Source organism: Vitis riparia, chromosome 5 (genome assembly GCF_004353265.1).
Source record: "Vitis riparia cultivar Riparia Gloire de Montpellier isolate 1030 chromosome 5, EGFV_Vit.rip_1.0, whole genome shotgun sequence".
Classification (NCBI taxonomy): domain Eukaryota; kingdom Viridiplantae; phylum Streptophyta; class Magnoliopsida; order Vitales; family Vitaceae; genus Vitis; species Vitis riparia.
Genome location: NC_048435.1, coordinates 9,314,465 through 9,331,608, shown reverse-complemented (window position 1 = coordinate 9,331,608; position 17,144 = coordinate 9,314,465). Strand labels below are relative to the sequence as shown.

General features: G+C 30.4%; 1 protein-coding gene across 1 annotated transcript; it reads left to right on the top strand.

The window, feature by feature from the left end:
* Positions 1-4,104: 4,104 nt before the first annotated feature.
* LOC117915145 lies at positions 4,105-5,656 on the top strand. The gene is made up of 2 exons (XM_034830722.1): positions 4,105-4,114; positions 5,160-5,656. The coding sequence occupies exons 1-2, from the start codon at positions 4,105-4,107 to the stop codon at positions 5,654-5,656; spliced, it is 507 nt and encodes a 168-aa protein (XP_034686613.1).
* Positions 5,657-17,144: the final 11,488 nt, after the last annotated feature.

Genomic DNA, 17,144 nt, shown 5'->3' with positions numbered 1-17,144 from the left:
GGTTCAAAAATTATGTCTTAAAAATAATAAAAGCATTTAACATATGTTATTTAGCAATAGAAGAAAACTTTTATATCTAAAAATAAAGATTAACAATCTGTTTAGTATTAATTTTAGAAAGCGTTTTAAAAAAAATAGATGTTTAACAAAATTTATTAAACACTTTTAAAATTTTGAAAAATCACATTGTAGACCCCTCTAGGAGCCAGGGTTTTTTTTTTCTCACACCCGGAGTCAGCTGAGCATTTCATTTCTAGGAGTGGGGGGCCAGTTTCTTCAAGCTACATGGACATGTGGCAAAGACATGACTTGCCATGGCGGTAACAGGGAGCAAGTGGAGGCTTGCAGGATAGGAGAAACAGCGAAAAGATAGGGAGCAGATGAAAAAACAAGAGGATAAGAGAGAAAGCGGGAAAACAGAAAGGGGGGTCTGGATTTTAGGAGCTGCAAGAAAGGCGACAAGGGTTAACAGAAAAAAGATAAAACAAAGGAAATGAGTCTGGAAGGGGGTAGCAGCACAGGTAAGTTTTCTACAACCTGCCAATTTTATTTTATTTTTTCACATAGTTCTATTATATTTTGCGCATATGAGGATTCTATTTTGGTGCCGATATAGGAGCATTGGAAACTTTTGCATATTCTTATGGGATTTGAGTTTGTTTGCATGCATTTTCATGTTTGATTTCTAATTTGTTTCTACGGCCCCGTTTCAAGATCTTGTATGAAATGCTGGCAAGTTTTCCATTTGGAACCCTTTTGAACTCCATTTTGGCTTTCTTCCCACTTCACATGGCATTAACAAAGCTACCATTTCCCATCAACCTATTTCTCTTTTCATCGTTGCCACTCTCTTACTCAAGCTTTGCACCTCCACCCATCATTTTCTAGCATTCAACTACAACTAGTGGACATCTAAGCCATGCCAAAAACGAAATATAGAAAATGGATAAGGACAACCCAAGCCAAGCAACAATCTTCTTCTCCTCATGTACTTTGTTGGAGTTGTCTTTAGGTTCGGAGATGTTATTTCAATCCCGAGCGCTTCTCTTTACACTGTCAGCGATAACTAGTACATCATCTTCTTTTGTCTTTCTCATGAAGTGATCGACGACGCCATTGATGAGAACTCCAAGTTAATCTCTCTTCGAAAGGGCTTGGGTTGCGTTTGAGAGAAGTTTGGTTCAAAACTTGCATTTCGAGTTTTGAAAGCTCCATTTTCGAGCCTTGAAAGCTCCATTTCCAATTCAATAGGTTTCGGTGTAGCTGGAGAAACAAGTCTATAGTGGGAAATTGCCATCCTTTGGTGACTTGCATGGATCTCTATAGGTTTCGGTGTAACTCGAGGAGCAGCGTATGTGATCAATTGCCTTCCAGACTTCCAGCTTGTTGCTAAGTCTCCACAGGATCAAATGCTACTGGACGCCTTACTGGTACCATTTCTGATGACAACACTATGCACAGCTGGAAATAATGTTAATAGCCACTAGTGCTGCATATTCCAATGAGTGAGGTCTCAAACAAAGGGCTAAAGCAAGCAAAAGAGAAAAAAGTCAACAAAGTAAAATTTGATTGTACACAACCTATTATAAAATATATAAAGCCTCTACATACATCATTAACATTTGGTGGGCCTGTTTTCTTTTTCTCTTTTTTAAATGCCCTCGTCTCTTTCTTAATTCCCAATTTACGTTTTCAAATATTAATTTTCAAAACTTGGGTTTTTAAATCCAATTTCCAAAATCTCAATTCTCAAATAATTTTTCAAAATTTCAATTTTTTTCAAATAATTTTCAAGACTCTAATTTCTTTCAAAATTCATTTTCAAAATCCCAAATTTTAAATTTAATTTTCAAAACTCCAATTTTTAAATAATTTTTTTCAAACTTCTGTTTTCATATAAATTTCCAAAACTCCAATTTTTTAGATTTTCAAAATTTCATTCTCGAAATAATTTTTCAAAGTTCCAATTCTTAAATTTAATTTTCTGAAATTCAATTTTTCGAATAATTTTCCAAAACTACCATTTTTCAAATTTTCCAAAATCCCAAAATTCCAAATTTAATTTTTTAAATGTCATCTTCAAATAAGTATTCCAAAAATTCTAATTTCCAAATTTAATTTTTAAAATTCCATTCTCAAAATAAAATTTTCAAAATTCCAATTTCCAATTTTTTTTTTTTTTTTAAAAAAAAATGTCATCTTCAAATTTAATTTCTAAAACTCCAATTTTCCAATAATTTTTTAGACTTCAACTTTCAAATAAATTTCAAAACTCCAGTTTTCTTTCAAATAGTTTTAATTCCACTCCATTTTTCAAATATTTTTAATTCACAAATTTTCTTTGATTTTTAAATAATCTTTTGTTTTCCTTGACTTCTTAAATAAGCATGAACATGCAATTTTCATAATTCCAAAATAATGAAATTTGTGGGACTAATTCATACAAGATAAATTGGGCTTTGGTAGGGGCCCTACATATGAGTTTTCACTTCTGATTAACAACTATTATGCTTAATGAATATTATCTGATCTTTGTCTTGCTATTTGATATGCATGAGATATATTTTGTATTCATTATTATACACTAACTCTATTTCATGATAACGCTTTATTACCTGCCGCCAAGGTACACCCTCACTCCCACTTTGCTTATTTTTATACGTGATTTGTTTTATTATTTGATCATTACACTGGTATCATTTGATTTCCTTATCAAGTATCACACTTGTTTCACCTTATTTAGTAGAGACCTATTTTTAGGGACTTAGAGGAGTGTTATAGTCTTTTTACCATACCTTCCCAATACCACCTGACTCTTGAATCTAGACTCGATTTTTCACGGCCCTATTTTTCTAAATAAAGAGTCACACTTAGAGTTTTTCTTTCTCATTTTGTTTTCCCTTTAAAAATAAAACAAAAATAAGTAGCGACTCCAAGTCTTTTTCAAAAAATCAAATTTTCACAAAAAAAAAAACAAAAAAAAATGAGTCACGCCATCGAGTGGGAATGCATCGAGCAAAATACGGGGTCCACACACATATCAAGTGTTTCTCTAAAAACCACTTGAAGTGATTTTTTAACACTATAAGTGATTTTTTTTAATTTTAAAAATATTTTATAAAATTTACCAAACATATAATTTAAAAAAAAAAACTTTTTAGGTTAAAAATGTTTTCTAAAATGAGTCTCAAACAGACTTTTAATAGACAATTTTTTTTAAAAAAAAAACACTTTTAAATAAAACAATTCCATTAAAAAAAACTTCAAATAGAAATATTGTTAAGTTTTCCTGTAAAATAAAATATGAACCTTGACATTTTGCCTTTTACGTGAACTACGCGTAGAATAATATTATTGTTAAAGAAGCTGCATTTTAAAATGATTTTATAGAAAACATAGGAATAAGAATAAGAATAATTTTGATGCTTTTATAATTTTTATTAAATTAATTTTATTTTCAACATTAGTAAAGGAGAAAGTCTTCTAATTTCTCACAATGAAGATGAATGAATACAAAGCCATTAAAGCAGATGTAATGCAACGACCCTTGGAGGTACTACTGCTATTCCAAAGGTATGTAATGGCTCTGTTTCTGTATACTCGCAAAGAGTGTCTATGATTATTGCCAATTCTCATTTTCTCTCTGTGTTGTTTTATAATGTCATGAGTTTATGTGACATCTGGAAACTTTAGAGTATTTTGATGGGCGCCCTTTGGGCACCAAAGCAACGACAAGCCAACAAGTTCAAGAAGATCATGAGGCTACAGTGTCGTCTCTGTTGGGATTTTATTTCTTTTGGATCTTCGGTAATAAAACAAAGACGTGATTCGAAATGTGGTCCACATCATTCCATCAATTTAAGAACAAGGATTCATGCTCGAAACCATGTTCGCATCACTACCCCCATGTTCTTTGCACGCTCCAAGCAGACTCGATGATGGAGAGAGTCTTTAAAAAAGGGGCAAAACACTAATGGGTAAGGTTCTCTAAGCCTGCAATCTCTTTCATTTTTTCAAAAACACCATCTAAGTGGAGGTTGAGAAAGGTTTAGAAGCACCTGAAACATGAAAATTGAAAAACACATTTTAACCTATAGAATGGCAATGGCGGGAGGTACGTTTTCGATCTGTTTATAATTCTGCTTATGATCTAATTGCTATTTAATGATTGTTACAGCATGTTTAGATTATTTTTGTCCATCAGTTGGTATTAGAGTCTTTATGTCTCTGCATTGTTCTTTTTACAATCTTTTTTTTTTCAATCAAAAAATACAGTGAATTTTGGTATTCTGGAGTTTTTGGTTTTAAAATTTTTTGATGAAAAATATGGTTAGAAATCATTAGGAGATGAGATTTCTAACATTTTAGTGTTTTAAATCATCAATTTGGTGTCCTCGAATACCTGGAAACCGTCGGGTTTCATTTCGGGATGCAAATGGGTCAAACAGACCCGATTGAAGGTAGAATATGACACGAGCTTATCATTTTGACTGTAAATAATAAATAAATAAGTGAACCACAAATAAGAAAAGGAACAGTAGCCCAGTTGGTCACAACCTTGTCTTCTTTCATCCACTACACAAGTTCAACTCCTCCTAACAACAACCTATTTTAGATATTTATGTGCTTACAATTTATACAATTTTAGAAATTTTGCACATTGATATTGAGTTTTGTGTACATGTTGCTTATGGTTTCATGCAATTTATATAAGTTTTTCTTGTGAATTAATTAAATGTCAAGTGATCCATATAATTTTTATTAATTAAGAAGTAGCCACAACATCCTTAATTATGCAAAATTATATATTGAGTGTTTTGGGATCACATATAGGAAAATGATATTATGGGTAATTAATTATATTTGATATAATAAAATCTTATCCCACAAGAATTTTTTATTATATTTGTATAATTAATTAGAATGAAATATCAAATTATATTTCTTAATTACCCACAGGAATTAGGAAATGAAACATAATTTAATAGTTTTATCATAAGGTTTTATATGGATCTAATTGAATTAGAACTTTAACCCACAAGCAAGTTTTATGTCATTAGATTCATAATTTTGGAACGTGAGTTACATTGGTAAAACATGATATTTGGTTATTAATTTCAATTTTGAATTATAAACATGTATGTTTAATTTTTATGCAGTCATGCAACTTGCGAATTTCTCTAATATAAAATGTGACATTCCCGAATTGAAAGGTGATGACTATAAAGTTTGGAAGGAGAGAATTCTCCTACATTTGGGGTGCATGGACATTGATTATGCTATCAAGAAAGACAAACCAACCATTATTAACGTCAGCACTACAGCAGAAAAGGCTCTTTATGAACAATGGGAGCAATCAAATCACCTTAGTCTAATGTTCATAAAGACCAAAATCTCTAATGGTATTCGTGGTTCTGTCGATCAGCATGACAATGTCAAGACATTATTGAAGGCTATCGATGAGCAATTTGTGACTTCAGATAAGGCACTTGCCATCACCCTGATAATGAAGTTTTCATCCTTAAGGCTCACCGATGTGAGTGGTGTGCGAGATCACATAATGCAAATGAGGGATATTGCAGCACAATTGAAGACATTTGAGGTTGAAATGTCTGACTCATTCCTTGTGCACTTTATTTTGAACACTCTTCCATAGCAATATGAACCCTTCAAAATCTCCTACAACACACACAAGGATAAGTGGTCAATTAATGAGCTTCTGACCATGTGTGTTCAAGAGGAGGGAATGCTGAAAATGGAATTGGGTGAGAGTGCATTAATGACAATGGAAGGAAATGATCAAAATCAAGCCAAAAAGAAAGGGAAAGGTAAAATACCACCTCAATGTGGAATCAAGAAGGTCAATAGGTGCTTCTTCTGCAAGAAGAAGGGGCACATGAAAAATTGTTGCACCAAATTCCATAAATGGATTGAGAAGAAAGGTAAACCAATCTCATTTGTTTGTTATGAATCAAATATGGTTGGTGTTATTTATAACACGTGGTGGATTGATTCTGGTTCTACAATCCATGTTTCGAATACCTTGCTAGGTATATGAAACCTAAGGAAGCTAATGCCAAGTGAGCAATGCATTTATTCAGGAAACAAGATGCGTTCACATGTGGAGGCTATTGGAACATGCAATTTAGTTTTAAGTAGTGATTTTATTTTAAATTTAGAAAAGACATTTTATGTTCCAAGTTTCTCTAGGAATTTTATTTTAGTTTCAAGAGTTGTACCTTTGGGTTATTCCTTTAGTTTTTTCCGAGACATCTTTCAATTTGTTTTATAAATCTAATCTTGTTGGAAATGGTACATTGTCTACTGGTCTTTTCTCTATCAATTTGCAAAACGATACCACTAATAACACTATGCATGTTCACACTGGTAAACGATGTGTTATGAATGAAGATTCCTCTATGTTGTGGCACCGGAGATTGGGACATATCTCCATACAGAAAATTAAGAGATTAGCAAATGATGGAGTACTTAGTACTTTAGATTTTACTGATTTTCACACTTATGTGGACTACATTAAGGGAAAGCAAACCAACAAGTCTAAGAAGGGTGCTAAGAAGAGCACAGACATATTATAGATCATACATTCAGATATTTGTTATCCAGACATGGAGGCGTATGGTCCGAAATACTTCATCTCTTTCATAGATGATTACTCACGATACATGTATATCTACTTGCCTCATAACAAGAATGAAGAATTGGGTACCTTTAAAGTTTTTAAGGCTGAAGTAGAGAAACAATGCGGAAAGCAAATAAAGATTATGAGAACGAATAGAGGTGGAGAATATTATGGTAAATACACCGAGGATGGACAAACACTTGGTCCATTTGCAAAGTTTCTTTAAGAGCATGGGATAGTTGCTCAATACACCATGCTTGGTTCCCCATACCAGAATGGTGTGGCTGAAAGAAGAAACCAAACATTAATGGATATGGTTAAGAGTATGCGTAGCAACTCCAAGCTTCTTAAATCCTTGTGGACTGAAGCTTTTAAAACGATAGTGTATATATTGAACTGAGTTCCAACAAAGGTTGTCCCCAAGACACCATTTGAATTATGGAAAGGTTGGAAATCGAGTTTGATACATATACGCGTTTGGGGATGCCCGTCTGAAGTAAGAGTTTACAACCCACAAGAGAAGAAACTAGACCTAAGGACCATTAGTTTGTATTTCATTGGAGATGCTGAAAGGTCTAAATGATATAGATTATATTGTCCATTTCACAACACTAGAATTGTGGAGTCAATAAATGCTAAGTTTCTTGAGAATGACTTGATTAGTGGGAGCGATCGATTTCAGGACATTGTTTCTAAAGAAATATCATATTGATGCTCAACCATCCACTTCAAGTGATAGATTGATTGTCATTCACAACGCCCCTCAAGTTAAAACGGGTGATAAACAACCAACCATGGAAGTTCCACAAATTGCTAATGACATTCCAGTGAATCAAGTTGTTCAAGGTTCACCAGAAATTGTTGAACAACCAGTTGAGCAACGTGATCCTCAGGAAAATGTTGATACAACATTAAGGAGATCTACCAGAGCAAGAAAAACAGCAATACCTAGTGATTATATTGTGTATCTACAAGAATTGGACTATGACATTGGAGCCAAAAATGATCCTGAAATGTTTTCACAAGCCATAAGTTGTAAAGAGTCAAATTTATGGTATGATGCTATGAAAGATGAGATGAATCCTATGGCATCTAATGGAATCTAGAATCTTGTTGAGTTGTCTGATGGTGCAAAAGCCATTGGATGTAAATAGGTCTTCAAGACAAAGAAGGATTCATTGGGCAACATTGAAAGATATAAAGCAAGACTCGTTGCTAAAGGATTCACTCAAAATGAAGGAATTGACTACAAAGAGACTTTTTCTCCTGTATCTAAGAAAGATTCTCTTCGTATCATTATGACATTAGTTGCACATTTTGACTTAAAGTTGCAACAAATGGATGTGAAAACGACATTTCTCAATGGAAATCTAGAGGAAGAGGTTTACATGAAACAACCTGAAGGATTCCCCTCTAGTGATAGTGAGCAATTGATTTGCAAGCTTAAGAAATCCATATATAGATTGAAACAAGCATCCCGTCAATGGTATTTGAAGTTTCATGATGTTATCTCTTCATTTGGTTTCGTGGAGAACATTATGGATCAATGTATATATCAAAAAGTCAACGGGAGTAAGATTTGTTTCCTTATTTTGTATGTGGATGACATTTTACTTGCAATCAATGATAAGGGTTTTCTACATGAGGTGAAACATTTTCTATCTAAAAACTTTGACATGAAAGATATGGGTGATGCAACTTATGTCATTGGCATTAAGATACATAGAGACATATTTCGAGGCCTTTTAAGTTTGTCTCAAGAGACCTATATCAACAAGGTTTTAGAGAGATCTTAGATGAAAGATTGTTCACTAAGTATAGTTCCCATTGTGAAGGGCGATAGGTTCAATTTGGACTAGTGCCCGAAGAATGATCTTGAGCAAGAACAAATGAAGAACATTCCTTATGCTTCTACTGTTGGAAGCTTGATGTAAGCTTAGGTCTGCACAAGACCTAACATTGCATTTGTTGTTGGGATGTTAGGAAGATATCAGAGTAATCTAAGTATATACCATTGGAAAGCTGCAAAGAAGGTGATGAGGTACCTTCAGAGGACCAAAGACTACATGTTTATGTATAGACGGACTGATAATTTGGAAGTAATTGGCTACTTTGATTCGAGACTACACTGGCTGCATTGATTCGTGAAAATCAACTTTAGGATATGTCTTTATGCTAGCCGAAGTAGCTATTTCTTGGAGAAGTGCAAAGCAAACTTTTATTGCAACTTCCACTATGGAGGATAAGTTCATGTCTTGTTTTGAGGCTACCTCGCATGGTGTATGGTTAAAGAGTTTCATTTATGGGCTTAGAATTGTGAATTCAATTTCTAGGTCATTGAAGATATATTGTGACAATTCAGCTGCAGTTTTTATGGCTAAGAACAACAAAAGTAGCAGTTAAAACAAGCACATCGACATCAAGTATTTAGCCATAAGAGAACGTGTTAAAGAGAAAACAGTGGTTATTGAACACGTTAACACTAAATTGATGATTGTTATCCTTTAACTAAAGGCATGCCACCGTTGAAATTTAAGGATCATGTAGATAGATTGGGACTTGGTTCTTTTGTGTGATTTTCGTTGTAAGAACGAATGTTATTTTCAATGAAACTATATTTGTGATGTTTTCTCATATTTGATTTTCTTTATGTACACTTTTATTCATTTATTGAGAAATATCATTAATGTTTGGACCTAGAATAAACATAGGGTTTATTCATTAAGCTATATGGGCTAGTGTTTAAGAGCCATGATGCATTGTGATACATGGAAGATAATACTCGATTTTAGAGGACCTATCGCCATGATTCATGTGTTTTGTTTCTTGCTATGATGAATGATGGAATATATAGACCAAGTGGGAGAATGTTGGGATTTTATTTATCCTACATCTTTGGTAATAAAACGAAGACATGATTCGGAATGTGGTCCACATCATTCCATCAATTTAAGAATGAGGATTCATGCTCGAAACCACGTTTGCATCACTACCCCATGTTCTGTGCATGCTCCAAGCAAACTCGGTGATGGAGAGAGTCTTTTAAAAAGGGGCAGAACACTAATGGGTAAGGTTCCCTAAGCCTACAATCTCTTTCATTTTTTTCAAAAACACCATCTAAGTGGAGGTTGAGAAAGGTTTAGAAGCACCTGAAACCTGAAAATTGAAAAACACATTTTAACCTGTAGAATGGCAATGGCGGGAGGTATGTTTTCGATCTGTTTATAATTCCGCTTATGATCTAATTGCTATTTAATGATTGTTATAACATGTTTAGATTATTTTTGTCCATCAGTCTCATCACAAGAAAACAACCCATCACTTCACTTTCAAAGACACTTCTCTTAATGAAAGGCATTTTTCAAAAAGTAAAATTTTAAAAATGAAAACTAAATTTCAAACTAAAAACAATCTTAATTAATAATTAAAATTTTGACTCAAACAAAAGAAGATACATTTTAGTATAAAATTATTGTACAGTAAAAATATTTATTTTACAAAAACAATAAATATAGAATCAAAAAGTTATAAAATTTCAAAATTCATTTATCGTGTTTTCAATTGGTGGCTACTCAAGTTCTTTTTATTAAAAAAAATTCAATGGTTGTTTGGGTGATATTTAATCTTAAATGAATTAAAGAGTCTTAATTTGATATAATATCATGTTTTCTTCCTTTATATAAAAAATTAATTGGTTAAAAATGATGAAATAATTCTCATTTTTGTAAATTTAACCCTTTTCATATTTTTGTTTGAAGGGTAACCCATTTTTTACATAAATGCCCTTAACTATTTTAAGTATTTACATGTATGTTTTATAAAAAAAAAAATGATTATTTTTACAAGAAAAAAATGATGGCATTTTTGTCAAATTTGGGCCAAAAAAGATAAATAAAACCCAATGTAATGCTACTCTATATAATTAAAAAAAAAAAAAAATACTTCAATGAATTTTTCTCAGATATAAAATTTATAAGCAAATTGAAATTTTTATTGATTTGTAGAAATATGAGAACAATCTTATGCTATCCTTTGATTCTTCCCTTTCAAAGACGTTGCTAGAGGGTCCAAAAAAAACTTGCTTGGGCTTAAGGATGGCTTGAGCCACCAACTTGGGTTCAGTCTTGACTTAGGTTTAGGCCTTGGTCTGATTTGGACTTCGATTTGGGCTTTGGCTTGGACTTTGAGTTGGGCCTTGGCATGGCTTGGGCCTTAGCATCATTCACAACTTAAGTTTGGGCTCCGGTTTTAACCTTAGGTCTTGGCATGTTGATTTTCTTTCATATGGATGATATGAGTCATGATCATTCTTATGATTTGACTGAAAAGTAGTTGAGTACATGGATTGTTTTGTTTCACCTAAACCCATGAAAATGACATGCAATTAATTAAGAGAGATGTTTTAAAAAAAATTATAAATAATTTTTTAGTAGATAGGACAAAAGTCATACATTCTTAGAAGACACTGATTTCATCATCTTTTCTACAATTTCTTCTTCCACTTTGGAGTCTTGATGTCCTTCTTAACCTTTTTCTTTTCAACAATTCTCACTCATGATTTGAAAAAACTCATGGTTGGGTGTCTTCATTCATACTTACTTTTTATACTCTTTAATTGGAAAACAAAATATTACATGGATGTTTGGATTTATTTTTTATTTTTTTATTTTTTTAAAAAATAAAAATATTATATAAAATATAGAAATATTTATACAAAAAGAAGTTAAATACTTCATATACATGAAAACATTTTTAAAATTTAAGGAAGGGAAAAAAAATCATTTTCTCATATTTTTAAAATTTTGAAAATATTTTTAAAAATTAAAAATTAAAAATTAAAAATTATTTCCAAATGACACCTAAACTAATCTATATTTAAAGGCGGAAAGTAGGTAAAACAAACATAAACTATATTTGTTATAATTAGGAATAAGGGTAAATTAGTCTTTTTTTATCGTAAAATTTTAAACTCTATTTGAACATAAAGAAACGAGGAGCTTAAAAATGAAGAGCATATACTTAAAGTAATTTTTTTTTCTTTTTTTTGTGAAGGTGGGTATGAGTGCAATCAAAGTGGACTTTACACCAATGCAATTATTTTTTAAAAGCACTCTTAACAAAGAAACTTGGAATGATTGACATTTTTTTGCTTTATGAAATCATTTTTTAAAATAGTCAACTTTATTAAAATGAAAATGAAAAACCTAGGCCATTTTGGACCTTAGAAAACCTACCAAGTTTTTCAAAAAGGTGCAAAAGTTGGTTGGGTTCTTCCCATTGGAGAAGGACAACACAAGAGGTTAACTTAAGTAGGTGGTTGGTTGGGTTCTTCCCATTGGAGAAGGACAACACAAGAGGTTAAGTTAAGTAGGTGGTCAACCAGTTAGGCATTGATGGCTTTCTCCAAAATTGAATCATTGGCGATGGCTAACAGACGAGGAACTGGTTTGACCAAGCCCAAGGGTAAATGATTGATCAACTTATTTGTTTTACCTTGTAACTGTACTATTTGTATTTGTAGAGTGTACTATTTGTCAAATGGTGGCTAAGTAATGGAGAAGTAAATTGATTGGTTGAGTGGAATTTCTTAAATTCGTATACTTCATTGTAAAATCTCTGGTCAATTGTACCTTGTGACAAGGAGTTTTCGAGTGAGAGAGTTTTTAACTGTGGGTTTTCACTTAGAGTACATTGCATGTATAGATTGTACCTTAAAACCGGTTGTACTTTTAAGGATTGCGACCTCAAAAGCTTAGTAAACTTGAGGACGAGGATTTAGATGATGTCACATTGAACCACATTAAATTTTGTGTTTTCTTTTCTCTTTCTATCTCTACTATTTTGCATTAAATTTGATATCTGACGAAAGTTTTAAAAATGACTGTAGTCTCTCATGTAGAATAATAAAGAAGAGTCGTATATGAAGGGTTTTCATAACACATTATTGAGACATTTTCTTAAAGACATAGGTCCAATAAAGAAACAAAAGTGAAACTAGTTGGTGAAGTGTGTGTGCAATGCTACAAACCCGACAATAACCATCAATCAATTTGAACTAATCAAAAGGACTCTACATAAACACTAAAAAATCATCGTAAAAGATTTTTTTTTTTTTTTCTTATTGTTGTTATATTATCTTGGTGTTTTCTATGTTTAAAAATTATATTTAGAGAAAAGTGGAATAAAGGATGAATATATATATATATATATATTTTAAAATGTAGCTTGTTTTTCACTTATTTAATCCAAAAAGATTTTATTTCAAATAAGGAGGGTAATCACTTAACATTATATTTCTTTAGGCTATGTTTGATTTCACAAAAATTTGAAGGAAAATAACAAGAATGAAAATAAAGATGAAAGAAAAAGTTTTTTTTTTTTAATTTTTTAAAAAAACTTTTAAAATTAATAAATTACATTGATATATTTACTCAAACTCATTTCACTCATTTTTTTTAATACTCGGATTAAATAATTCAAAATGCGTAAACTTTAATTAATTTTAATTATATTTTCTTTTATTTTATATTTTACATATTAAATTAAATATAAAAAATATATTTTCATTTAAATATTTTAAATCCTTTCCCTAATACTTTCTTTCTGATTATCAAACATAGCGTTAATGATTTGAAATAACTTTAAGCTATTTTAGGTTATTAATTTTTCTTATTTAATTATACTTTAAGAATGAGGTTGTAGTAAAAATAATTCAAATTTTTTTTAAGCTATTAAACAAGATTGTATTTCCATTTGCATTCTCTATGAGATGACTAAGCTTATACTTCTAAGAAATTTAAGAGAAAAATGTGGGGAAAAGAAAATAGTGAGAAATCTTATTTTATTTTTTTTTTAAAGTTAAAATAAAAAAATAGATTTAAACTTTATATATATATATATATATATATATATTTCATTATAAAGATTAAAATGTTTTATAAGTAAAATATTAAATAAACTTAAACAATTATAAAATTTAAATTTAAATTTGTCTTATTTGTTATATTATTTAAGTTAATTAAAATTTTAAAAATTAAATATAATTAAAAAGTATTTTAAAAATAATATTTTTATAAATTTAAAATCTTAAAAGAGATTAAATGAATTATAATAAAGTTTGTAAGCTCAAGTTTGATTGACACCTCGAACCTGGAGGCCAATAACCTTAAGATTAATTTATATGTCAAACCCAATAGTCTAACACATGAATGATCTTAACTAACAAATCCAACATATAGCTAGCTGACAACTACCTCAGATATATTCAAAACAACAAATACTTAACTTAAATTTAGATTTTCAATAAATAAATCATTTACAATTATTTGTTTCAAATAATCTAAAAGAAATTGATCAAAAGTATTGAATCAAGGTTATATGTGTTTACCTCAAGTTATATAGACTGATGTTAAGAATAACCTTAATTTTCTACTATCTAACTTCTATATAAAATATTAAGAGATAATGATATATATTTGGATTTAGAGTTTCTAATGGAAAAAAGACAATTTCTCCCTTCTTTATTTATTTATTTTTTATTATTCTTCATCATCTCAAAATCAATTTGTACAACTCAAGACCAAATCCAAAAATTAAAGCTCTATCATATTTAAATAGCCCAAAATTTTATTTTCTTAAATAATCAAATTACGAAGTTGCCAAAACTTAAGTTTGGGTACTACATAAGGGAATTTGAAAATTAATATAAAATAACATGAAAAAGCTATTGAAGTAGTGGTGCCTCTCATGGCTCCAAAAGAAATTTATTGTTCAAACATGCATGAGTATGAATTTATTGTATTTTGATTGATTTAGTATAAATATGTATATATATATATATATATATATAAATTTATCATTAATTTTATAATTATAAAAATACATGAATTTAAATTTATTAAGAATCTATTTGTTGAAAAATACATGAATATGAATTTATTATAATATAAAGAGTTACACATTTACCCCAAACTTTTTTATTTCAATTTTTAAATAAAATATTTTAAATATAAATTTACTACTAATTTATTTATTATCAAAGAACATGAATATGAATTTATTTTTAATTTATTAATCTCATATTAATATTATTTAATCAAATAAGAGCCATAAAGTTAAAATAAAACATATATTTAATCCATTCAATGATTCATTAAATATTAATATTATCTAAATAAATTAGAGATTATATATAATTATTTATTATCACAGATATATGAATATAATAAAATTAAGTATTTACATTATATAAGCAAATAAGAGAATATGAAAAATTGTTTATTTTTTTTACAAATAATAATTGAATATATTAAGATGGTAAGTATCAATATCAAAGCATCATAAATTTAAAATAGATCTTATCTTTTTTAAACCTTTAATATCTAAAAAAAACCCATTCATAAATAAATGAATATAAATTTATTATTAATTAATTTATTATAAAATATATATTAACATAAAAAGTAACTATTTTAATGTAAACTTTTGTTTGATTTTTTTTATTAGTAAAATATAAATTTTTTTTTAAATATACCTTACTAGCTTACATGTCGTGCACATGATTTTTTTAACTAGTTTTTATAAGGAGAAAAATAGATATTTTGAGATTAATAAATCCCAATTTTCTTGGCATGTATCTCAAAAAGAATCTCAACATTTCAGGCTTCAACCAAAGTTTATGAGTATAAACAATAAAGTAGGCATAAATGCATATAAACATGTGTTATCTCATCATCTTAGTATCTCAGCACGTATCTTAGGTCTCAACCAAAGTCTATATGAATATATACAATCAAGTATGCATAAATGCATATAAACACGTGGTATCTCATCATCTTAATTGGAATGCAGTATGAGAAAATTGTTGTCCGTAGACATACTTTGCTTCAAAAAAGTTTGCAATTTATGATTTTTGGTTGTAGAACCTTATGTCTCTTTTTCATGTTACACTCCTTGTTTATTGAACTTGTCATGCTGGCACCCTTTTGAGATCTTGAATTTGTTCCCTGAAATCCTTCAAGCTTCTCTCTATGCTTTGCTCAATCAAGTCCATACCCTTAGGAGTGTTCGCTATGACTAGCTCCACTTTGGTTAGTCTTTCATCCATGGAGGCAATAACATCACCACACTTTATCATTGTGTCTTCCTTTTTCCCACCACTTGTGGTAGAGTGCCCCTTCCAAAGGTTAACTAATTAGTCATCTTGTTGGAGCTCGACACGCTTCCTTCATTTATTACAGCACTTGTCTCATCTTTGATATAATTTATCAAGTTTTCTTAGTAGTCATCTCCTCAATACTTGAGCACGACATGCTCTTTCACTTGTTACAATACTCATCGCTTAGGTGTTTCCTAAGCATTTCCATTGCACTTAGATAACTCAAATCACTTTAGTTGCTGAATCAACATTACTTGTGTGTACTTAGTTTGTTAGGCTAAGCAACACTACAACACTAAGAACCAAGGAACAAATAAAGAAACACACTTGAAGAATTAGGGAGAATTAAATTTTATTGCATTAGAATGCTTATCCTTGGTGTCTTAGCCAAATGAGGTTACCACCTATTTATAGACACTAATGGGAACACCTAAAGCCCCTACAGTTCCCATGAGTTTGAAACTATCTAGAATTCCCTACACAAATGTTATATACAAGATTTATACAATAGTTTTCTAGAATTCTTTAAAATTCTTCACATTACTCTACCTTATTCAATCCATGTGTGAAGATAAGTGAATATCTCTAGGAGTTCCTCGAAACTTCCTACTCCCTTGTATAAGCTCAATTGAGGGATCATTTTGAGCAAGTGAGCAAGTTGTGACACTATGCTCCACATTAGAGTAGTGGAGATGCTAGCATGCATCATATAGAAAGGAAAGGGAAAAAAAATTGAGGGAGGATATTGGTGAAACCTTAATACTTTTTACATTATTAAAATATAATAAAATCATTTGGTTGTCCTTTATAATTTGGATGGTATAAATTGAAAAAGGTGAGAAAAGTAAAACTCTTTAGTAAAGTAACTTCGAGAATCAATAACTAGGCTCATGGAAAGTTCACTTCCAATAAAGAGCTAGCAAAATAGTTTTAATCAAGGCTAATTTAACTAGTTCTCCTCTACATCTAATGAATTATTCTAAACATATAAAAAGAAATAATTGGATGTAGGTATGATCAACAAGAATTCTTATGGTTGCCTAGTATGGGATCCAATGAATTGAAGGAGATTTCTTTGGTAACTTGGGAAGATTTTTGTAGACCTAAATATGAAAAAGGTGTTAATAAAGCTTCAATTACCAAGCTAGAATGGAGAATTCTCATGGATAATGATAATTATAGAAAACACATTGGAACTCAGCTAAAATGGTGTATCAAAGATAGTACGAAAGTCAATTTTTGGATAGACTTTTGGGTTTATATAAGGCTTCTTGCTTCATTTGTAGATGAGAATCATTTAAATTGCTTTAATTGGGATGTCAAAGTCTATGATTTTATAAATTAGGA